General features: G+C 36.2%; 1 protein-coding gene and 1 long non-coding RNA gene across 6 annotated transcripts in view; one reads left to right on the top strand and one right to left on the bottom strand.

Annotated features, from left to right (window-relative positions):
• Positions 1 to 25,972, top strand: part of SLC30A8 (solute carrier family 30 member 8) — a 251,686-nt gene that overhangs the window by 165,183 nt on the left and 60,531 nt on the right. The window contains exon 1 of one of the 5 annotated variants that reach the window (XM_004047461.5): positions 19,707 to 19,777. The exons of the other annotated variants lie outside the window; for them this stretch is intronic. Coding sequence (XP_004047509.3) covers positions 19,707 to 19,777 — 71 coding nt within the window. Of the gene's footprint in view, positions 1 to 19,706; positions 19,778 to 25,972 lie in introns of those variants that run through there. 5 annotated transcript variants of the gene reach the window in all.
• LOC129524032 (uncharacterized) overlaps positions 1 to 25,972 on the bottom strand; it is a 65,287-nt gene that overhangs the window by 6,927 nt on the left and 32,388 nt on the right. The gene's annotated exons all lie outside the window — the stretch shown is intronic.

Consider the following 25,972-nt stretch of genomic DNA (forward strand, 5'->3'; position numbering starts at 1 on the left):
ATTGAGCACCTTCAGAAGACAAACACATGTTTTTTCCTCAGTGAAATTCCTTTTGGGTGAGAAAGTCATATGTCAATCAAGCAAATTAGTGAAATAGGTTAATTTCAGTTGCCAATAAATGCAAAACAGTTAAACAGTTGGAGGTCTGAAGATGAGGGTGAAGGATTAGGAGCCACTTTCTTCAGAGTGGGTGGGGAAGGGCTCATTGAGGCTGTGGCATACGAACTGAGATCTAATCAATGAGGAGGGGCCAGCTGTTCTGAGATCTGGGGAGGCTCATTCCATAGAGAGGAAATGCAGATGCAAAGCCATTGGAAGTGCTTGAGGGTGGGCTAACAGGAGGGGGAGTTTTGGGACTTGTCTGGAAGTTGCATTTGCAGAGCAAGCACATTGTTTTGCTTATATTGTGTGTTGGTTGTGCGTTTATATTATGAGTGGCTTGAGGAGGGTTAGTAGAGATTTTTGTGGAGGGGAGAAGAGCTCCCCTACCAAACTTCTGTACGCCCTTTCTTGAAGACTTTGGCAAAGACTCAGATAAAAACAAGAAATGACAATAGGACCAGTGTGGTTGGAGTTTGCTGTGTTTGGGCAAGGTGGGATGACCCAAGGCCTAAGAAGTCTACAAGGCCTTATAGGTAGGCAGTGATGGCAAGGCGTTTGAATTTTGTTCTGAGTGTGATGGGATGGCACTGGAGGGCTTTGATTAGAAGTGACAGAATAGTGATTTTCATGTTTTGATCTAAAAAATACCCAATTCACAGGCAGCCCCAGAATATGATTAAACTGAACTAAAATACTAAAACAATACTGATGTCATGGACAATTGAAATTCTGTATAATTATCATTTATGATTACTGAAGCTAGGAATGGCATATTGTGTGACTCCTGTTCATAAGGCAACGGCTCAGATGAAATGCAAGATAGAATAACGGCAATTCTAAATATCTTAGCTGTAAGTGTACTCTTTCTATTCTGCTCCAAAAAACATATCAGAATGCATGAGTAGCATAATTATGGGTACTAATTTCAGGTGTGTCTGGATTTTATATAAAGAATTAGAATTAGAACTCTTCATTACACATTACTCCCAGCATGCCTCCCAAACTGGTAGGTAACCTGTCTGTCCTTGAAGTTACTCTTTTTCTTCTTGCCACCATCAAAGTCTTTTCTCAGGTACCCATCACAGTGAAATCAGAAAAGTTCTGATGGTTTAGTTTACACTCAAGTGTCCATAGGAGACAGTGACTTAATATGTTTATTTGCTAAGAACGTGCATTTGAATAGGAGCAATGGTTTCATGTGAGTGAATGCAAGTACGAGTCAAGGTTATAGAAGGCCAGTATTTGGGCAAGAGCCCTTCTTAGAAGTCCTGAAACTACCCCACCTATACAATCCTAATGGTTTAGCATACTGTTTCTTCCTACATCTTGTGGCTTCTACGCCCTTAGAAATGAATGCTATAGCCCTCCAGAAATGCCTGAGACTAAAAAGGTAATGAAAAATAATTTGTAGCTATCAGCATTTTTGTCTTTCTGAGGAAAGACCCATCTTTAGAATAATTTATATGAAGCAAAAGGGCTCTTCTGAATAATGCAAAACCACTAACAGTTAAAACAATAGCTGATACTGTAGTATTTTCTGTGTGCCAGGCTCTTTTCTAAGCACTTATTTATATTAACTTATTTAATCCTGCAACAACCCTATGTAACAGGTATTATTGTCATCCCAATTTTATGAACAAAAAAAAGACAGTTATGGTAAATTCATATACTCTAAATATGTGGATAATTTAGGAGTTCTGAATATGTAACATCACCTCAGTAAGAGCTTCAGCCACAGAGTCAGGTCCCAGAGGATCCGATTTATTAATTACTAAACTCATTTCTGCAGAATGCACCAAAGGCTTCCACTGTTGGGAAGGAAGATGCTTTATGAAAAAATTTTAGTCTTGTTAAGAGAGTGCAATAAAGCTATGGAGAGGTTTTCAACTTTTAATTATTTAACAGTGAAATAGAATTTCAGATGAATCCCCCAGATGTAATTTATATTGTAATGTTTTACACTGCTTTATGTACAGATGTCAGGAAAGATGGCTCTAAATGAATTTTATAGGACTTAAGGGAGAGCTTGCAGTTCTAGCTCTAGGGATGAAGGCCTGTCTTCATCTCAGCAGGGAGCTACGAGCATCTCACGAACCAATATGATGACATCTTCTTTAAAACCTGAAGAGGTCAGAGGTAAAAAGTCCATTCAGACTAAATATTTGACATCTAAAGTAAAATTGTAAGTTAATGCTAACTTTCCTGCTCTGCAAATTCTTTTCAGAGGCCTAATTTGAAAAGGACAATCCAAGTTTTGATTACCTCTATCAGAAATAGTGTTCTGGAAAAGGCTCCAGATAGGCTGTACTTGTAGGCTAAGAGAAACTTGAATGTGATGCTGAGATACTGTCTTTTCCTTATGAACATGAGCAAGAATTTATTTGTTAGAAGTCACCAAAATTGTGTGATTACTCTTGTTCTAACTTCTTAAAGTCTTAGCTGTTGCAAATTTAACTCAGAAACATTTTGGGTTACTTTTTCAGTTCAGATGGTATACCTTCTCTCTGTCTCAAAAACAAAAAACAAAAAAACCTTGCAAAATAACAGTTGCTCTCAGATAAAATAAAAGCAACTGCCCATCTGTCATCATTGGTCTTTTAAAATCACAAGTTGTCTTTCTAATTTCTCTTCAACTTTTGACATACAACTCAAAACACCTTTTCACAGACAGGTTATATGGTTATTTCAAATACTGTCTAAAAACTCTATAAAGAGATTTGATTAAATTGGAAGCACAGATGACTGATACTCTTAAAATAATTGCTGCCTTAGTGATTCAACATGTGAGCTCTGCCATTTATTACACTTTTAAGTGAACTAATCTAAATTAAAATCTTCTAAGATCAATAGCTCATTTTTTTTTAACCACGGAGCATTCTTAATGCATTGCCAAGCCAGATAAGTCATATTTTCAGACCTTGAAAGTCTACAGCAGCCTAACGTATATTTGGTAGCATATTTTACAGCAGGCTCCTTTTTATTTTGCACAAATATATTAAAAAATAGCCATTCCAAGTGTGTCTCTAAACACATCTAGTTCCTTTTCTAAGCATACCTCCTCACTTGAAAGATATCATTATTATTATCTTTTGATGTGTAAAACTACTTATCAATCTGGTCTTTTATTAACTGAACAACAATTTGAGTCATTCATCTGCATTGCTGTCAGGTGATGGTAAAATTCTGGCAAATTTATAGAAAGAAAACAGTGTAAACAATTCAGTTAACATCGAAACTCACTCAAAGATGTGGTGTTGGAAATAAGGCAAATTCCTATGGGCCTCTGAGACAGGCCTAATGTCTGTGGGGATTCGGATTGGGTAGAGGTCAACAAAGTTAGCCTCCTTTTGTTTGGCTCCCATGGTAAGGAATATAGAGGCTAATTTGAAAAGGACAATCCAAGTTTTGATTACCTGTATCAGAAATAGTGTTCTGGAAAAGGTTCCAGATAGGCTCTACTTGTAGGCTAAGAGAAACTTGAATGTGATGCTGAGATACTGTGAGGCTAGCAGTAAACAATCATCTCAGAGATCCATTATGTTCCCAAAGCAACTCCCAGCTTTGGCTGTCGTCTTCAACACCTTTAGTTCATCTGTTTTGTGTTAGGGAATTACTGGAGATCCACCTTGGGCTAGAATCTTTGGGGAGTTGGTCCATATTGCTTTTTTCCCCCATCTTCATAATTTAGATTGAGTTTCTAAAGGAAAGGGGAAAGGAGACTGCTGGCCAATGCCAGGGTTTTGGCTGCTGAAGTAACCTCCCTATTTGCCACACCCATGTTAGTCCAAGAGGAAGTCAAGGGGAATGAGAGAAGACTACATTCTTTTAGGAATTATTCTACGTGATCACCCCTTCAGTCACTCTTTTGTGCCACAACCTCTCCTGCCCCACCTTACTCCCATATCACATCATCTGGGTGTATGCATAATCATTAAGTTTAAGTTTTATTCTGCATGGCTAATATATAATGCCTTATCCTTAAAACCCTTGCAGGAGACAGACAGTTTTGGGAGATAGTAGAAGCTATAGTACAGCAGTGCTATATTAAGATAAAATGTAATGTGTTTTTAGAAATAAATTCAGTAAAGTTGCAGGATATAAAATCAACATATAAAAATCAGTTGTGTTTCTATACATCTATACACTGACCATGAACTATCAGAAAAGGAAATTAAGAAAACAATCCGATTTACAATAGCATCAAGAATAAACTACTTAGGAATAAACCAGAGGTAAAAGACTTATGTGCTGAAAACAATATAACATAGATGAAAGAAAAGACATAAGTAAATAAAAAGACATCTTGTGCTCATAAATTGGAAGACTTAATATTGTTCAAATGTGCACACTACCCAAAGTGACTAACAAATTCAATGCAATTTCTGTCAAAATTACAATGGCATTTTTTGCAGAAATAGAAAAAAAAATCCTATTATTTGTATGGAAACACAAATGACACAAAATAACTAAAGTAATCTTGAGAAAGAACAAAAATGAAGGTATCACACTTTCTGATTTTAAAACATATTTCATATCTGTAGTAACTGAAACAGTATAGTACTTACATAAAGACAGATATACAGACCGATGGAACAGAATAGAGATCCCAGAAATAAAACCACACATATATAGTGAACTGATCTTTGACAAGGTTGCCAAAAATACATGATGGGGAAGGGATAGTGTCTTCAACAAATGATGTTGGGAAAACTCAATTACAACATGCAAAAGAATGAAATTGCACCCTTATTTTAAACCATACACAAAAGTCAACTCAAAATGGGTTAAAGATGTAAACATAAGATCTGAAACAGAAGACACCATAGGGGGAAAACTTTACAGTATTGGTCTTGGCAATGATTTGTTTGATATGACACCAAAAGCATAGGCAACATAAGCTAAAATGGACTAGTGGGACTACATCAAATTAAAAATCTTCTGCACAACAAGGGACACAATCAACAGAATAAAAAAGGTTACCTACATAATAAAGGAAAATGTTTGCAAACCATATATCTGATATGGGGTTAATATCTAAAATATATAGGGAACTTCTAAAAAAAAACTCTAAAATCAACAAAAACCCAAAACCTCTGAACCCAAATAACCTGATTTAAAAAAGGGGCAAAGGGCTTGAATAGACATTTCTCCAAAAAAATACATTCAAAGGGCCAATAAGTATATGAAAAGATGCTCAGTATCACTAATCATCAGAAAAATGCACATGAAAAGCCACAATGAAATATCACCTCACACCTGTTAGGATGGCCATCAAAAACAAACACACACACAAACAAAAAATAAGTGTCTCTGAGGTTGTGGAGAAATTGGAACCCTTACTCACAGTCACTGGGAATGTATAATGTTGCAGCCACTATGGAAAATAATAGTATAAAGTTTCCTCAATAAATAAGAAATAGAACAATGGGATCCAGCAATCATACTTCTAAGTATTTATCCTAAATAATATAAATCAGTATCTCAAAGAGATATTTGCATTCCCGTGTTTATTGAAGCATTTTTCACAATACCCAAGATGTGGAAGTAGCCTAAACATTCATTAATGGATGAATGGATAATGAAAACATGGTATATACATACAATGGAATATTATTCAATCTTAAAAAGGAAGGGGATCCTGCTGTCTTAGTCCATTCAGACTAATATAACAAAACACCATAAACCAGGCTGCTGATACACAACAGAAATCTATTTCTCACAGTTCTAGAGGGTGGGAATCCAAGATCATGATAATGGCAGATTCAGTGTCTGGGGAGGGCCCACTTTCTAGTTCCCAGATGGTGCCTTCTTGTTGTGTCCTCACATGATTCTCTCTTGTGCCTCTTTTATAAGGACACCAATCTCATTCATGAGGACTCTGCCCTTATGAACTGAATCACCTCCCAAAGATGCCACCTCCTAATACTATTGCATTGGTGATTAGATTTAAACATGAATTGGAGGGGTACACAAACATTCAGACTGTAGCACCTTCCTACACTGCAACGTGGATGAACCTTGAAGGCATTCTAAGTGAAATAAGCCAGTCACAAAAGGACAAATACTGCATGATTCCATTTATACGAGGTGTCTAAAACAGTCAAACTCAGAAGCAAAAAGTAGAATGATAGTTGCCAGGGATTGTGGAGGAGGGGAAATGGTGAGTTGCTGTTGAGTGGGTATGAAGTTTCAGTTAAGCAACAAGACCTAAACATTGTGCTGATAGTTAACAATACTATACACTCAGAAAAATTTGTTAAGAGAGTAGGTCTCATGTTTTTCACAATAAAAAACATATAAAATGTAGTTTGTCACTATCCTCTATGATATGCGGAATTTAACTGAAATGGAAATCAGGGTATTAGAGTGGCCCTTTTTATGTCATATTGCTTTATTGGGTGTTTATACTTAAGCTAATTACTAATTAGTAACTGAGGCTTAGAAGCAGTGATAAGACTGGCCTTTGTATGGCCTATAGACTTATTCTAATTGCTTTATAGTAGGATTGTATGTGGGAAATTGAGATTAAGAGAATTGCTTACAGCTGCAACATTTAGGCCCTGACATCCTTTAATAATAGGTGACATGTCTTGAGAGCTTATGAAGTGTTAGGCACTATTCTAAGCACCATTCATTATCTCACTTGATAATTACAACAATACAGTAAGTTGGATGCTATTATAATTGTCCACCTTTTACACATAAGGAAACTGATTAAATCACTTTCCCAAAGTTATCTAGCTCATGAATGGCAGAACTGGGATTCAAACCCAGGCCTTTCACCTATAAGGCTTGTAACTCTTAACCATCCAACCTTTCCCGCTCCTTGTCTGTTCTCCATTGCTTCCAAGAGCTGGGCTTACCATCTACAAGCACTCTTCATCTGAGTACTGACATCTACTGTGGCCCCAGATGAATGCACAGTTGAGGTAGGCAATTTTAAACATTGTCTTATTCTCTTTTAGTGGAACCCAGTTATAGGCCACATGCCATGCTCAGGCTCTGGGTGTTTTAGTGAAGACCTCCCTTATTGAAGTCTAAGTCTCTTTTCTGGCAAGGATCACAGAGCTTTGTCGTGTCTTTGGTGTACTGGTTGAAGACCAGACTGCCTTTCTTCCACAGAGAACCACAGTCTCCTTTCCCCTCTGTGGACTCTGCTCCTCTGTTTAGAAATGCTTAAGTCAATTGCTTCCCAAATCATGATGGAGCTTGTGATGGTTTTTGAAAGGTACTGGGCATTCCTTTATATTATTAGAATATACACTGCACTGGAGAGGAACCAGTTGGACTTATTCACTGTTGCACCTTTATCACTAAGCCCATTGCTTGGCATGGACTAGGAACATAATTAATATTTGTTGAATGAATTAATGGGAAGTTTCTCCATCTTCTGTCTCACCTTAGAGGGCAGACCTCAGGTCAGGCTTCATCTCCTCTACTTTCATCATTTGCTCCTTGCGACTGGGAAACTAACCATCCTCTTCTGGGTCTAAGTTTTAATAATGGCGACAGACAGGATGTGTCTACATTTAAACCTTCTCATTTATTCAGATGACACAGAGACTAAAGGTCTACTCCCTGACCAAATAACTTCATGTTTTAAAAATGTAATCTAGCTGATTTTATGCAGTGCATAAACAGACATCAGAATGAGACTAATGGATGACATTTACATAAACAGGCTATCAATATTAAAATAGCATGAAGGAATCTTTAAATGCAGCATTAATTAGAAACCTGAACTAATTTCATTATTAGGCATTGATACCCTGGGAAAATGATCATACTTCTTGAAATGTGGAAATAAAAGTTTGTGAGATACTTTTTGTGTGAAGAGTAATATAAAAGTTTCATAATGTAAAGCAATATTTGATTTTTAAAATTATACTTTATAGCAATTACATATTTTACTTTGTCATTTTTAACAGCTTTTATGAGGTATAATTCACCTACAATAAAGTTCACTTAAGTGTATAATTCAATGATTTTTAGTAAATTGACAGAGTCGTACAATATCACATTTTAATTTTATAACACAATATGTCATTCTTAATGTACTTCACATTAAGATCTGCTGTGCAACATAATTATAGTTGCTTATTTTAATTTCTCAATTCATTTATAAATGACTGAAAGGACATTGAAGATTTTGGAAACTATTGATGAGGAAATTGAACAAAGAGCTTGCATTGGGTATTGGCTAGTGCAGTTGGTATGTTAACTTGCTGTGGGGAATCCTCTCATCTCTCACCCTTGGTGTGCACATTCTTATTATATCTTTGAGAAGCAAGTGCCTGATTAATTTCAACATTATAGGCTCTTGACAGGAGATGTCCCAGGAGAGGCAAAGCTGGGGAAGAGTGTGGATGGGAGTTAGGACCAACTGCTTCCCAGGAGCACATTTTCCAAAAGTAGTGCCTTTTCATGCATTGAGACTCATACAGATTACTGTGAAAGGATAGAACCTGTTTTATGAGCTCATTCCTGTGATTGTAAAAACTGGTCTAGGGAGATGAATCTTTAGTTATAGGGAGAGGGGAGTAAAGGATTGTGCCATGCTTTTACAGTAAGAATATTATATTAGTCAGAAGAGGCTAGTTGATGCTGCACAAACAAATGAGCAACAGATCTCAGATGCTCACAGCTACAAAGATTTGCTTCCCCTCATGTTACAAGCCCAATGCAGGTCAGTAGAGAGGCTCTGCTGATTCATTGTTACTATTCCTGCACCCGGGCTCATGCAGGCTCAATTTCCACGCAGGCTTTCATGGTTGCCACAGCAGGCAAAATCAGAGCTGTGGGATCTCACATTGGCATTTAAATACCTCCACCAAAAAGTAATTCATATGACTTTCGCTCTCAACCCACTGGGAAGAATTAGCAACATGACCACATCCAATTTCCAATCTCAAAAGGGCAGAGAAGTCCTCCCTTGTATCCAGAAAAAAAAAAAAAAAAGATTAGAAAATCAGTGAATAACGGTAAAGGAACAGAAAATCAAATACTGTGTGTTCTCACTTATAAGTGGGAGCTAAACATTGAGCACATTATGTACATAAAGATGAGAACCATAGACACTGTGGACTACTAGATGGGGGAGGGTATGGGCTCCTATTGGGTACCATGCTTACTACCTGGATGACGGGATCCATACCCAAAACCTCAACATCCCACAATATCCACATGTAACGTACCTGTACATGTACCCCTTGTATCTAAAATAAAAGTTGAAATAAAAAATCAGTAAAGATTATTACATATGTAGCATCTAATGAAATGAAGGAAAACATCAACAATAAAAAAATATTGAGATACCAAAATTCTAACATCAGAGTTTCTTTTTAGTGAAAGAACTCTTTTCATTTGGGAAAATAATTTGATATGCATCTTGGAGTGAGGGTTAAGAACTAACAAACTGAGCAACCGATCTCCAGGTAGTTTAATCAGAATATATACAGGATTTTTATCAGAATAAGAAGTTTTGGTGTTGCCATGATTGCATTTGAGATTCTTGAATCTAGTCTCCAAATTTGGATATGTAGTTTTGTCTTATGGGTTTTGGTAATTTTCATTTACTCCATTCTTTTACAGTTTTTATCATTCTTTCTCCATTTCACATGAGCCCAGATTTGTGTGACTCTAATGTGGTCAGCAGAGGAACCAGTAGTTTATGCCACTAATTTCCATTCCTACTTCTTGAGCCTCAGACAGCACTAACATGTTAGGACTGTCTTTTTAGCCCAAGAGAAAAATTCACCAAATATTTTTGTGAATGGAGATGTGTATGGGAAACTTGTGCTATTAGCAGGAGTGGCACTATGAGGGACCTCCAGCAGCAGCATCTCTTGAGGTCAGAAAATCAGTGTGGTTAGGATGCTTGGAAATGAAAAGCTTCCTGCTCCAGATTTTGCCAGGTGGTTGTGCCCTTTACTAATTTCAGCTGCAGTTACAAGAATGATAAAATGGAAAAATAAAGATTTGTGCAATGACTGAGAAAAGGCAATTAGTTTTGCACCAATGAGAAATAATGTAGAACTCCTCATGTCTCATAATAAATTGGCTCTCTCCATATATATATTTAAGAATGCATATATACAGTACAAACGTACTTAAATTTAAATAGCACTAGAATAAAACATATTCTGCAAGTTTTAGTAAAAGAAGAGGTAATATAATTTCTGTATTCTAAGAAGAAAAAATTAAAATAGGATCTGTAATAAGAGGATCTGGGTGTATAATAATTGATCTAGTGAATGTCAGAGTTTTTTGTTTTCTCCCAGAATGCATCAGCTTCAACGATCTTCTCCTCTCTCTAGCTGTGTTTTCCCCCCTCGAGGAAGCACAGAAGAACTAAAACCTGCCAGTTAGCAATGCAATTTCAAGCTTAATATTCTTGCCAACTCCAAATATTATTTTTTTATGGCAAAAAAAGTCCAATCAAGTATAGCTTTTTCTCCATGTTAGTTGACTTGACAACTAGATCTCAAAGTACTTTGTGATTTTCTTTTTTATTTGATGAGGCAGAATTGCCTACATGATAACAGGCTGGTTTTATGTATGAAGTATTAATATGATAGTCTTTATTTATTAAGCAATTACTCTGAGCTTTATATATGAAATTTAAATTACTGCATTTAATTTTTATAAATATCTTAGAGAAATTAGGATTAGAGAAAAATCATTTATCCCCATTTTATATGTAAGAAAACAGGTTCAGAAAGATTTTGATTACCCGGTTGGTGAATGGTACCCAAGTCTTCTGACTTCAAAGGCTTTACTCTGAATCACTCACTATGTAATGGCTTTCTCATCAGTACATTCCATCCATCATCCACCAACCCATCCATCCATCCATCCATCCATCCATTTATTGATTTATAAAAAATATATTCTTCACCCATGATATGCCAGATACCGTTTATGAAGAACTGGGGAGACAACAGTGTGGAAAGAGCTGAAGCCCCTAGCCACTAACAGCTTATATTCTCATAGGAGTAGATGAGATGAGAAACAAACAAAATTAAAGATGGAAGAGAGATAACAATAAGGGTGCTGAAAGGAATGAAGAGCACAGTGTGGAAAGGAAAAACTCGAAATAGCTGAGCTCACTGTGCTTCTCACAGGGGGATCTAAGAGGGGCTGTCTGAGGAGGTGATATCTTGCAGGATGAGAATGCAGCATCTGTGTGCACAGTCAGCGGGAGAGCACATGTTCCAGGCAAAGGCGACAGTACTGGGGCGTCTAATAGCGCCATTTCCAGGTAACTGAAGCTTACCCTTGAGTGCCAATTTTAAAAGCAAAGTAGCCAGTTCAGTGGAAACTGTCTACAATTCATTACACACCATACTGCTTTCTAGAAGAGAGGCCACTGGACCTGTCCTTGGGTTTTTGTTTATGAGATTATCCACAGGTATATAAATGTATTCATTTTAGCTAAGCATCGCTAAAGCCTAATTGGTACGCGTTCCAAATTATTTTTGAAACCTAGGAAAAAGAAGTCTCATGTGGAAGTTCTTAGGGAAAAATGATGGGCAGCTCACACTTATAATTAGTCTTTTCACATTACTTAATGTTTTAACTTACTTTTTCTTTGGTAATCTTCCCATTTCCTCTTATCTACTGAATAATAATATTATAATAATAATAATAACTGAATACTGCTGAGTGTTTGTAAACACTATGCTGAAGAGCAATAACTAAAACTCTTCATGAAAGAGATCTGCAGTGTAGAGCAACAAAGATAATATTGCCCTTAGGTTGTTGGAAGAGACATTATTTCTTGTGCTTTGTCATTGTCTCTAAGCAGGAAAAGATTCACCTTCTTGTGACATTTTCCTGAAAGACAGGAAAATATTTGAATTTATATGACAAAGTAAATGTTTCATTTTAAGTTGTCTGACTGTTCAGCACAATGTTATAAGTTTGTATCTGTAATTCCAGGCTCTGGAGAGTATTAAAGCCATGAGAAATTATCAGATGATGTGTGGTGTGTGATGTTGTTTTTGATTGACAGAGTCAGATCTAATAATCCCAGGGGCTAAGATAGGCGTTTCTAATTTTTAGTGTTGATACTGAAGGTAACTGGCCTGGAGGTATTTACTTCTTTCCTTCCTCCATCTTTATTCTGGTTTTATGAATGAATTTATATACTTTAAGGATAAAATGTTGGCAATGCTGTGTGACATGTTGCTAGCTTGCAATGAGTTGTATATCACCCAGTACCAAATGTATTTCTTTTCAAAGGCAATTCTCTCTTATATTATAAATTCTCAGAGAGCAGAAGTTACATCTGTCTAAATTGCTTGAGTTTAGCATCAGCTTAGAGCTTAGCCATTAGAAGTAGGAATTTTGTTAAGGCATAGATAGAAGAGAACATGGCGATTGTTGGGTTGAGCAATTACCTGAGTTATCTCCTAGGGCTCCTTGCTTTCTTCTTTCAGTTTTCTCCCAATGAAAAACCACTTCTGTGAACTGTAGTCTGTTTAATTTGCTAGTAAACAAGAGGTGAGTGAGAAGTGGGCGTGCACTTGCTGACTTACGGGGAATTATGGCACAGCGGCCACAAACATCACATCTTCCCAGTCCAGGAGGCAGAGGACTAGGAGTTTCCTAGCAGCTGCCACAGGAAAGGAAATAGTCTCCTTATTGATGCTTCATTACTGATGCTACCTTATAGTCACCAGACTGCTGTCTGGCAAATTTGGTATAAAAAGGTGTGTGTGTGTGTGTGCGCGCACGCGTCTGTGTGCATGCTCATAAACACACAAAGAATTTGATAAAGACATTCAGAATATTCTTTTAAAAAATAATATGCTCCCTGTGTTATTGCCTAGGGTAAGAAGAAGACTTGCTGCCCACTGTCTACACTCTTGAAATTTAAAACACCTTGCTGAGCACATGTGCTACTTTTTAAATTAAAAAAATGTTAAAAGTTTTATTTAGCTGGCAGTTAATTGGTAGTACAATTTATTTACTTTAGCAAGAAATAACTTCTCAATCCTTAGCATAAATAGTGTACACAACAAAATACTTGGGAAGTGTTTCCTTTAGTATGAAGGAAAAAGGGGATTATTTTTACTGACAAGAGCTTTCTGAGGTTTCACAGTGGTATCATTCACTCTTTTTCTGGTTAGGAAATTGGGGCGGAAAGAAGCAAACATATTCAGTGACACACTGAAAATCAGTGAGAGGGAAAGAATTCGAACTCACAGCCTACAAATATACCAACTGAATGCATTCAGCATGAAAACATGTTAGTTTCAGCAGTAACGTCAGTTAAAATGGGTGCTTGGGCTGGATTCAGGTGTCAGGTGTGCTAGTCTTGAGAAGAACTATCCTCAGAGCAGAATTTAATACACTGTTGGGTAGCAATTAGATAATCACATCTACCCAGCAAGGAGTTTCAGTTAGTAGCTAATGACTATGTTGAATAAAAGTAGAATGCTCCAGGACTTTTCATCTGGCCAGTTAGCACTGCAATGGATGTGTTTGAGCAGACAATGAATCCGTTGTGCTCAAACTTTAGGACTAGTCAGTGTACCTCACTTTAGTTGTGAGCCTTGTGTTTATTAAAAAATTAGGAGAAATGACTGTATGGTATAAAGTGGATTAAAAATAAATGTTCTTCATTTGTTGTCAGCAATATCCATATAATGATGATTCTAAGAAGTGATGGAAAATTAGTATCCACTGGGACATCATTTTAATCATAGAATTGATTTCTACTTTTGTTTCCTTCCATAGGAAAAGTTCAAGGGATGTCTGAGTTTATTATTCACCAGGTTTCTTGGGAAACTAACTTGTGACTAGGAAATGCAAATTATTCCAAATTCCATTCTAACAACTCTTATTAAAAATTTCATATTGCTTTGTCATATTGATTTTTCTTATGTATATGTAATACCTAAAATAGGAAAACATTGTAATTGTGTCCTGATATTACTTTTTAACAGTTTAATATGAAAGTTTAAAATGAAATTTTTATTTTGTGAATGATAACATATATTTCTGGTGGAGACTCAGAGAATAATCTTTGCTTTAGATTCTGAATGGTAAAGGGGAATATTATCCTAGGTATATAAGGCTTTTAAAAATCTGTTGCTAAATACAATGTTTTCAATAATGTTTTGTGTTTCCTTGTTATAATTAAATAAACATTTTTGTTCTCTTTTGGAGTTAGCTGACTGCGAAGGAAATGGAAGCTCCTGTCATCTGCTCACTGATCAATATCTGGGTGACTTGGTCGAGAGTTTAGGGTTGCAAAAGGTGATAAGGTGCCTCACTTGTCTTCATTGGATACAGATTAAAATAACTCATCTCCTGATGGTAGTGGTGAGATTTGCAACAATTTGATTAGCAGCATTTTAAACTGTAGACTTACTGGAAGCAAATTCACTAATACCAAAAGAAGAGATGAATTAGTTGTAACGCCTTGTGGTTGTGCTTCCAAGCAGGAAAGACAGCTGCTGTCCGTTGATGCATTTTGGATTCAACGTGAAAAGCAACGGTTCAGTCTTTCATGGGAAAGCTCTGAGGCAGCTTTGTCTTGTCTCCTGGACTATCTCCTGAGAGAAAGTATTGTCAGCCAGGAGTCAAATAAAGCCAGGCCTGGAGATTCAGAGGAGACGATGAACTTTGCCTTTGCTCTGTTGGTATTCATCTGGGAATGCTCTGTGAAAATCCATTTCCCAAAGATGAATTATGATCCCCTAAAACCTTTCACTGAAGGAAAATAAACAGTGCTCATGAAAATTAAATGGTGACATTCCAGATAATGACAAGAGGGCTCTATTATTATTATTATTAAATTTGAGCATTTAATGTTTTAGTTTTCAGTGATGCTCTGTGCATTTATAGACCAAGGGGTTGGAATATTAGAAAGTATATTTTTGTCTACTTTTCTATTCTAATCTTTAAAATAATGGATAGGTTCTTTGTAATCCTCTCTTGCCTTTTTATATAAATAAAAAGACATATAGTTGTGAGATTATGAAGCCAAAAGGCCATTGTTTTGGAGTTTTTAAGAAATAATCAACCATATCTCACCTAGAGGGCGCTTTTGAGGGGTAATGAGTTCAAATTTGCAGAGTGCTTGGAAAAAGAAGTGTGGTATATGGAGAAGAATTGAAGAAATATACACTTCATAAACACTTCAAGCATCTAGCCCCAATATTTCTCCCCCCAAAAATAATGCTAGTTCATTTTTCTGTCATTTATTTGCATCTATGAGACTTAATAAAATATTTCTTTTATTCTTTTAGTATCAATATTTTATCAAGTCTTTCTATTCTTAACACATACAAATTGCATTTTCACCAGAACATTTCTACAGCTCAATCTCTTTAAAAATAGAAATAGTAAAAAAAATTACATGGTCCTAATTTATCAAGAAGGAAATAAACATCATATTGCTTTTGGTCCATTTTCAAGCAATGTATAAAATCTTGGAAATGGCTTGTGTTTTATACATGTTTACTTTAGATTAAAATAAAATTTTCATAATGCTCTCTAAAATACAATCCAATTAAATTTCTAATGTCTTTGTTTTCACATTTCTAGATGAAACCTCTGAAATACTCACACTGTAGTAATAACCATAAAGCTACCTTGCTAAGAAAATACTACTCAACTTAGAAATAATAAGATCTTTATAGTTATGTGAGAATGCATGAGTCCAGAATCTTTAGTGGGTGATTACACTGGTTGAGTTTGAATTGCCTCCCCTGTTGTGGAAGACAGCTCCATAGTGAAGATCATTCTGAATGGCACTCTACTGGTGAGGGGGTAGAATGGGGCAGACATCAATCTAATTTGAGCAAGTAGAGTCCAGAGGGTTTGAGAGATCTACCCAAAGTCATAGAGCCGATAGCTGAAGTCCCCATATCTTCCTTTTTCAATAACCTTTATTTCCTTGATGGATGCTTCATTCACAGGTAATTCTTAGCCTTCTGCTAAAGCTGGAGCCAATTTCTCAGCAATAGCCAAAACATTTTACTTAGACATGGCCCAGTGTATAGAAACTCACAGTTATATAAAACGGGTTATATATCAGAGACTATGCTAAGAACTTTTAAACATATTATCTCTTTTCCTCTTCACAAGAACTCTGTAAGATGGATTCAATTAATACTCCCATTTTACAGGTGAGAAACTGAAAAACACAGTGGTCAGGCAATTTGTTCAAGGTCACATATCTAAGAAAGTGGTCAAACTGGAAACTAAAATTGTCTACCTAACTTGAAAACCCATATATTAAACCACTTCACCACACTACCTCTCCACACCAACAGGAAAAAGCAAAACATGATGAAAGTCCACATTTGTTATTTAAAAACAGGCACATTTCTATGTCTGATTTAAAAAGATGGTTGCATGCACACATTGGCAACATGAAGTATTTCTGAAATACGAGTTTAAATGTGGGGAACACAAATTGTAAGTACTTGGTACTTTAGTATCTAGGGATAATGATGGTAGCTTTTTATAAATCCATACGTCCTTTCTACAAGTGAAATATCCAACAATGTTTAAGATACTTGTGAAATTATTTTTGCACAAGTATTAGCTACTGTTTGTAACACCCTATTAAGAAATTGTTGCTGACAACAGCTAGGACTGAAGAGCCAAACCAGTTCTTCAGTGATGTTGGTGATGTTCTTGTGGCTGACAGAATACTTATTTCCACAGGTAGCTGTTATAGATTGTGTGTTTCCCATTCAGTTACTCCAAGCTTGTGAAGGAGAGTGGGCGGAGAGGACAACCTGTAATTCGGGATGGTTTGGAAGCCGGTTGCCTAGGAAACTGAAATGAGCAGCGTAATGCCCACTAAAACCAATGTCAACAGGGGATGGGATTTTCCTTTTTGATCCAAGTTGCTTTCCAAATATATATTCTATGCTGCTTGTGTAGCCCAGTTAGGCCGTTGGCCCTTGGTGGGCAGTTCATGCCAAAGTAGACCAAATGTTTGTCAGGGAGGATGAGAGATTTTTCATAAATGTTGTGATGACAAAATATTTGAGAGAGGGAATGACGGTGCAGTTAAAATGAACTTGTAAGAGAATAAGGTGATCAGCAGATGCATATTTTACATAATATAATATGCAATTCTTGATCATAACTTATCTGCATCTAAATTTATGGCAGCAAAACTTACTTTTTAAGCATAATTTTATTTGCTGTAATCTACTGTTCTCTGTTCTTATGCTACTCACACTGGAAGCTTTGCTTTATGGTAATCATCTTCAAGAGTAACTTTTGGGATTCATAAATCTTTGATGAAAATCATAATTAATTTCCCAGTACTTTATAAATATGTACATTTTTATTAGTAAATGTAACATACGTAGCCACACATATATTTTAGGTATCTATATATGTGTGCATATATACTTAAGTTGAACCATATAAAATTGCTGATATTAGACCACATAGGACTTATATAGTTTGTCTTATAGTCAAATAGAAGAGATCATAGGATACATTTTTGACAGGGGGTAGCAGTATTTTTTGTTGTTTTGCTTGGGTCTCTCGTTGTCTCTTTTCCCATCTTCACTTTTCCCTGTCCTACATCAACCCCATCCTACTCTCACTTTATTCTTGCCCCATAGGCAATCCACATTAACTACCTGGCATGTATCCTTCACACTCATTATAAATTATGTGTCAATTATGTATGTATGTATGTCAGTTATAAATAGACATACATAGATCTGTACATCCGTATTTGTACTAGAGGCAAAGTTCGCATGGAGGAATCTCAAACTTCCAGATTATTTCCTGTTGATATCTATAGCCAAATATTCTCCTTCCTGATTTGAAAGTATTGCTTATCTCTTCTTTTTTGTACTCACCCTTAATGAATTTCAGACTGATTTAAAGTAGTTTCCTCATTTTCTGACATTCATTCACTTGAATTCTGTTTCTCTTGTCTGTGCTAGAAACTATTCACAAATGATTCAAGCTGTGACATATGGCAGTGTGTCACACAGGTGGATTAGTAATTCTTTTCTGGTTTTCTACTTTCGCCTCCACAGAATAACTGATTACTTTGTAAGGTTAAGAGTAAGAATATACGAGAAAAAATACATTGGTTTTTATTCTGCTAACAGTAGACCCAGGATTTCAATGCCTTCACTTGCAAGGAAAAGGCTCCCCCAGAGCCTCTTAGAGGCTCCCAACTGTGTGAGCAAAGTTAAGGATCAGTAAGAGTGGGGTCATATGAGAAGACCTTAGAATTTATGTTATAGATGAGAGTGTTTGAAATCTTAAGATAATAAGAGGTACAGCTACACCACAGATGTGATAGGAGACCTAATAGTCTCATTCTGAACCAAAGGTGACTTCTCCTGTCACTGCCTATGACAATTGGCATTGAACCCCATCCTCCTTTTAGAGCACAATATTCATTTTATTAGGCCATTGTGAGAGATCTCAGCTCAGCATAATGGGCAACTTCCCGTGACTCTGGGCCACTGGGTTATTCTGGGACTTAACTACTCTGAGTTTTCTCACTAGAAAGTTAGTGTTCACGCAAGGAAAAGGCAACAAGAACCTGGTGGTCTGGAGTTTACTCCTGTTCTCCAGTCTGCACAACCCCCTCTTTCTCTACCCTTGTGTACATCTTTATAGGTCTTGAAACCTTTTGCCCACACACAAATGCCTACTGTTTGTCCAGGCTCTTGCCATAAGGCTATAGTTCTTTCTCTTATTTGGGAAGGAAAGTGCTTTGTATGAAGTAAAATGCTGATTCCTAGGAGTTGAGGAGTCTGAGGTCTCCCAGGAGCAACTCAGAGGCTTCCTTCCTCGGAGCTGGAACTGGCATGCCTGATAGGGTTTCCTTGGGTGAATCCTTGATCCTTAGTAGAGGGTACCTTGGCCAGGGAGAACAAAGCTCACTCTGGTTCTTGTATTTTGGAGGGCTGTTATTTATGTAGAAGCAGAGTCTGTCCTTCTCTTGCCAGTCAAAAGGATTTCAAAGCTGCTGTACCAAGAACTGTTTTCAGATTACTGGTTTCAGAAACTATTGACCCTTGTCCTCCCTTTCAATAGTGAAATCCCAAAATGGTCCTAGGAGAGACAAGTAAATTCTGACAGCTGCTTAGAGGTCATCTTAGAACTAAATTCCGAAGAAATAATTTTAGGCTGATAAAGAGTCCAGAAAAAGGAGGAGGGAGAGAAAAAGAAAGAATTAGTTTAGTGTACAGAATGGTAGCTATTTGCAGCTCACCCACGTGTGCTCTGAAGGTCAAAACCCTACATCAGCAATTTGTAGCAAGCTCTTGAGCTCCTCTACCTCTTAGAAAGCACAATTGAATCAGATATCATATGAAAGACATACACACTTCATGTAATGCTACCTGCAAGTCTCCCTAGAAAAGCAGTTTTTGTAGGTGAAAACAGTGAAGTCAGGTAATATTGCAAGGAGGCTGTAATTTTAGCAGACCTACCAACACCACTGATGTAGGAAGCTCACTATTTTAATTTCTGGAGGCTTTTAATTTTTTCTTTAGAAAGTGTATAAATAATTGCAGTGCTGCTTTGCTTCCAAAACTGGGCAGTGAGTTCAACAACAACGACAACAACAGCCGCAGCTCATCCTGGCTGTCATGGAGTTTCTTGAAAGAACGTATCTTGTGAATGATAAAGCTGCCAAGATGTATGCTTTCACACTAGAAAGGTAATAGATGTCTGTGTCTGCTTCACAATTTTCTCTCTTGAATATCATCCAATTCCTATACCTTGTTGCTTCTGAATTGTAAGCCTTTACTCTGCAACTTGGGGGCACTCTGGAACATTTTATAAGTTGTTGACTGACATGTATTTTGTATTCTGAAAAATGCAATATTTTATATAGTTGATTTGATTCCTTAAATATCCTAAGTGCATAAAGAACACATTTTATTGATGTGTTTTTCATCTGTCATGTTTATTCCAGAAAATAGACCTATATAATCTGTTTACTTTTCCTTTTCTCAATTATTCTCAATTTTAAGAAAGATAGTAAATTTTATTGTATTATATTTAGAAAAAGTTAAGACTTCAACTACATGGCAAAATTGTGGTTGTATTGATCTTAAAATGAGCTGTTGTTTTCATGCTTATAAAGTATCATTATTAATATACATACCTATAACAAATATAGCTGATTTTAATGTTCTACAAAGTATTCCATTTCTTTTTAATGTCTCCCACAGTGTCACATGCAATACATTCATTCATTTTTCACTTGGTTAACAATTATTGATTGAACACACCTGTACTAAGTGCAGAACTTATAATGAGAAAGAAAAAAATGTCTAGTTTCAGATCTTTGTCCTCTTGAAACTTAGTCTAATGTGAAATACATATTAGAACTAGGCAATTACAAAACAGTGTATTTGTGTCATATTGAGGGTGTTCAATAAGAATAACTGGACTTTGGAATCAGAGGAAGCTTTCTCAGAAGTAACAGGCTAAGAGCTAAAAATAAAAAGGAATTAAAGTAGGGTTAGGGATAACCTACATAGAAAATAGTTTTAAGGAAAGTTTTCCAGACTTAGATAATTGCACAGTAAATATACTTTCACATACATAAGAATGTGAGCTTGGTTTGTTTGAGGAGTTGAATCTGAATGGGGTTCAAAAAAGGAACACATTCAGTGAATATAAATGAGCTAATGAAAATCTGAAAAGAATTTATGTTAGAAGAAGAATTTAAGAGAATACTTGCCCATTAATAATACATGTAATGTTCTTGTTTGTTTCACAAAGCCAAACTAATATTCTAAGGAGTAGTGATACTATGTTTGGGAGCATCAAATATTTTAGTAACAGCAAAGAGATTTTATAAAAAGGATATTTATAACTTGGCTTAAAACAAAGAATCTAGCAATCTCACATTAGAAGAATTATTTTTCTTAGAAAATAATATTAGATATGATGTATTGAGGTTATTAACATAAAAAACAAAGCCTTGTGGTAAGTCAGGCAGAAGTTTTGGACAAAAAAATTGTTAACCCTATGGATACTATCAATAGAGCATCTCCACATTACTGAAATAACAATATTTCCCTTCTCATTAACATAGACTATTAGCATTTTGTTGCACAAATAAGCCAACTACTTATAGTTACAAAGTCTCATTCGCCCCATAAATAGGTATGGTTTTCAGGACACAGTGTTTATAAGAATTGTCAAACTCATTTGTATTTTCTTGTCAAGGGAAATAAATTAAATCTGGAAGAGATTATTTATCTCGATCCCTCATTTTACCATGTAGGAAACTGAATGCCAGATAGAACAAATGCCTTTCTTGAGGTCAGAATAAATGTGTTTCTTGAGGGCAGATGGCTAATTACAACAGAACTGGGCTGTGGACCCAGGCCCCCTGCTTGTTAATTTAGTGTTCCCCTTCTCCCTCTACATCTCCTGTACCCATACATGTACCATGTGGGCTCCTGAATCCTTAATCTATCTCCTCCTTAGGTCACATGTCCCTGAATTCCCTCACTTACTCACTTCTTCCCCCACCTCTACCAATCTATCTCATTTATTTTGTTCTGTCTCTATTAGTTGTGGATAACTTTATCCCCTGATATTCCTCCTCTTTTCTCCTTCTACCTCTTTTTCTTTCTACTTTCTATTATCAGCTTTCTATTTAAATGATTACTGGCTGTTAAGAAACTTAATCTGAAGAAAACTTTATTATCTAATTCCACAAATGGAGTGTTCCATTTATCTATGGCTGTGCAACAAACTACCCCAAGATGTAGTGGCTTAAACAACAACTATTTTATTACGATTCTCTGGGTCAGGATTTGGGCAGCATTCCATGTGAATTAGTTGGAATAGAAGGCTGCATTCTGCTGGTATCTGGGCTAGGCTAGAAAGTTTAAGATGGCTTCACTCACATGACTGAGATCTTTGTGTTGGCTTTTGCCTGGGGCGGGGGTCTTAATTCTTCTTCCCATGGCTTCTCTCCCTGTATGATGTCTCACTTTATCTGGTTAGCCTGGAATTCCTTATGTGACAGTCCAGAGTAGCAAGAGAGCAATAGTGGAAGCTGACCATTCTCAGATAGCTTAAGCCCAGAATTGGCACAGTATCATTTTTATCACAATTTATGGGTTAAAGCAAGTCCCAAGTCTCAGATTCCATGGGTGAGGCAATAGATTGTATCTCTTGATTGCATGTGCATATTGGATGACAGGAATTGCTGGAGGTAATCTTTACAGGCATTTTACCACAGGAAGTAGTAATATTGGACCCAGTAGGTGCCATGAACCATATTTTTTTACCCTCTCCATTCTCTCCAAATCTGTTTCATTGATGGGATTCTCTGGGCTTTGGATTCATTGTAGCAAAAAAAAAAAAAAAAAAAAGAAAGAAAAAAAGAAAGAAAAAAGAAAAAAGTCGTGTAAAGTTGAACTACAACACGAAAAACAATCAATGTTTTTCTTGGTGCTAGGTGGAAGGGATCAAGTTTCTCTTTTCCCCAAGCCATATGTTGAAGAAGTGCAGAGGAAGTAAGGGCAGGAATAGACGGTAGAGGTAAACTGCTAGAACTTTTACAACAACTATTTAACTGCTAAAAATTATAAAAAAGAAATGAAAATCTCTGGAAGTTGTCTTAAGGGCATGCAGAAAATTAATAATTATTTATTCAAGAAAATCTAAATCTCAGTAAGAAGTGAGCGTCTATGGCATTTGAGCCAAGATCTGCTCCATTAATCTCTGCTCTTCCCAAGCTCAGTATGATGAGAGCTCAACTCTGAGTGGATGTAGCCAAAAGACGGGGCTCCCTCTCCTCCCAGCTTCCAGTTAAAGATCATCATAGTTCACCCCTAGAGCAAAAGGCTGTTGGAATCTCTTATTGTCCCAGCTTCAAGTTGTAGAAATTCTATTCATTGTAGACAGGACCAAGAGGACTATGGTTTCCTTCCTCTACCCAGCCTCCTCTCATAGGGTATAATCTCTAGCCCAGGAGCAGCAAGATCCTGAATATCCCTGCCCTGGATCACTCATAGTGTATAGGATGTATTCCAGGAGGCACAAGCAAAAAAGACTAGGGACTACGAGCCGTATTCAGTGCTCCACTTGTGGAGCAAGAGTATTGCTCCAGGAGAAGTAGGTCACTGTCTCTTCTGCCAGCTCTGGTGCAGTGGTGTAAAGGTACTACTCATAGGAGAGGCAGGCCATAAGAATAGAGGGCTATGTATCTTTCCCCTAGAAGACTGATGATACATAAGCTGGAATTTTATTTGTAAGACAGCATAGGGTATTTCAAGCATAGGGACACTGTTGAAAACAATGAAGATTCTTCTGGTGGACAATTAAGAGTAGGCTTGTTGCTTCATGATAGCAACAAGCTAGTGGCAGACCAGCTAGAAGTTAAGCAAAGACAGTCAGAAAAAGAGGTAAAAAATGCCCTCTTGGATTTGGCACTAGCCACAAAATTTGGCCTCAAATATTACCCCTATAAAGAAGCCTGTTATAGATTGAATGTTTATGTCCCCCACAATTATATGTTGAAGCACAAATGCCAGCGTGGCTGTATTTGGAGATAGGGCCTCTAAGGAAGTAATTAAGGTTAATTGGGGTTATAAGAGTGGGGTCCTGATCTGACAGAATTAATGTTCTTATAAGAAGAGACTCCAGATAGCTCACTCTCTCTCTCTTTTTGGGTGCACACACTAAGGAAAGACCATGCGAGGAAGTAACGAAAAGGCAGGCATCTATTAGCCAGAAAGAGAACCCTCACCAGTGAATTTGCTAGCAGCTTGATTATGGACTTCCATCCTCTGGAGCTGTGAGAAAATACATTTTTGTTGTTTAAGCCACACAGTCTGTGGTATGTTGTTATAGTAGCTGAAGCAGACAAATTTAATTGGATCAGATTGTTGGTCAATTCATACCTCAGGGTATTATTGAAAACCATAGAGCAACAATTCAGCAAACAATTAAGAAGGCCAAAATCTGGGTGTGATACCAACACAGGCAGAACAATCACTTAACAGTGAGATAGTGGAAAGAAACAGTCAAAGTGAACACTACTAAAATGATTATTATCCTTTGGAAATGGGAGAGGATAAGAATGACTGCATCTACCCAATGATGCACCTTCTGAGGAATGGCAACAGAGGCTGCACATGCAGGGAAAGTCAGACAACATCTGGTTAAAAAAAAAGAAAAAAAAAAAAGTTAGTAGAAACAGTCCAGGTGTTGTATTTAGAATTTGAATATTTCAAAACAGCTATTATAACTAGGTTAAAAGAATTAAAGAAAATCAAAGAACAAAGAATTAAAGATAGATATGATTTAAAATTTCTCATAAAATTGAGAATATCAATGAAGAGTTAGAAATTATTTTTTAAAAAAGAACCAGATGAAAATTCTGAAGTTGAAAAGTACAATAAGTGAAATTAAAAATTCACTAGAGGGGTTCAACAGTAGAGCTGTACTCATAGAAGCTGGCAGAAGAAAGAATCACTGAACTTGAAGATAGATTGGAAGATATGCAACATGAAAAACAGAGAAAATAGAATGAAGTAAAAAAATCAACAGAGCCTCAGAGAAATGTGGTACATTGTTAAATGCATTAACATATTCATAATAAGAGGGCCAGAAGGAGAGAGAAAAAGGAACAGAAAAACAGCCAAAGAAATAGTTGCCCCAAACTTCTGAAGTTTGTTGAATATTAATCTACACATTCATGATGGTCAACAAACTCTAAGAAGAATCAAGCAAATAGATTTACATGCTTGCACATTACAGTAAAACTATTAAAAGCAAAACACAAATAAAAAAACCTTGAAAGCAGCAAGAGAAAAAAGATTCATTATGTATGAGAGCATCCTGATCAGATTAACAGCCAACTTCTACCAGAAGCAAAGGAGGATGGCAGTGAGATGACATTTAAAGCGGTAAAAGAAAAAGAAATTCCTATCAACCAATAATCTTACATCCACCTAAACTATATTCCTAAAATAAAGATGAAATAAAGACAAACAAAATCTAAGATAATTTGTTGCTGGATTCACTTTACAAAAATCAGTAAAGAAAGCAATAGTAAAGGAAGAAATATTAAAGAAAACAAACGACACCAGATATTAAGTTGAATCATTCCTAAAAAATAATAGCACCAATAAAGGTAATAATGTGGGTAATTATAAAAGACAAATGATTTGTTCTCCTTTTTCCTCTTAACTGATTTAATAGTAAACTGCATGAAATAAAATGTATATAATCTTAGATTAAATGGATAAATTCATAGAAAGACACCGACTACCATATGAACTTAAGAAGAAATAGAAAATCTGATAAGTAAAGATATTGAATTATTAATAAATTTCATAAAACCTTACACAAAGAAAGCCCAAGTCCAGATGTCTTCACTGGTGATTTCTACCAAAATTTAAAATAGAATTAATATTAACTCACCACAAATTCTTCCCCAAAATAGAAGAGGTGTAAATACACTTCGCAACTCATTTTATGAGGTCAATATTCTGCTGATAGCAAAAAAGGAGGAAATATCACAGGAAAATAAAACTACAGAACAATATCCCTTATGAATACAGATGCAGTAATCCTTGAAAAGACTAATGAACTGAATCCAGCAACATATAAAAGTAATTACGAACAATGATAAAATGGGATTTATCCCAGTAATGCAAGCTTAATTTAACATCTGAAATACAAAGTGATACAACATATTAATAGGATACAGAACAAAGCTCACATGATTATCTCACTAGATGCAGAAAACGAATGGACAAAATTCAACACCCTTTAATTATATAAACACCTGTGAAACTAGAAATAGAACGAAACTTCTTCAAAAGCATCCATGAAAAACTTGCAGCTCATATCATAATTTTTTTCAATAGGTTTT

Source organism: Gorilla gorilla, chromosome 7 (genome assembly GCF_029281585.2).
Source record: "Gorilla gorilla gorilla isolate KB3781 chromosome 7, NHGRI_mGorGor1-v2.1_pri, whole genome shotgun sequence".
Classification (NCBI taxonomy): Eukaryota; Metazoa; Chordata; class Mammalia; order Primates; family Hominidae; genus Gorilla; species Gorilla gorilla.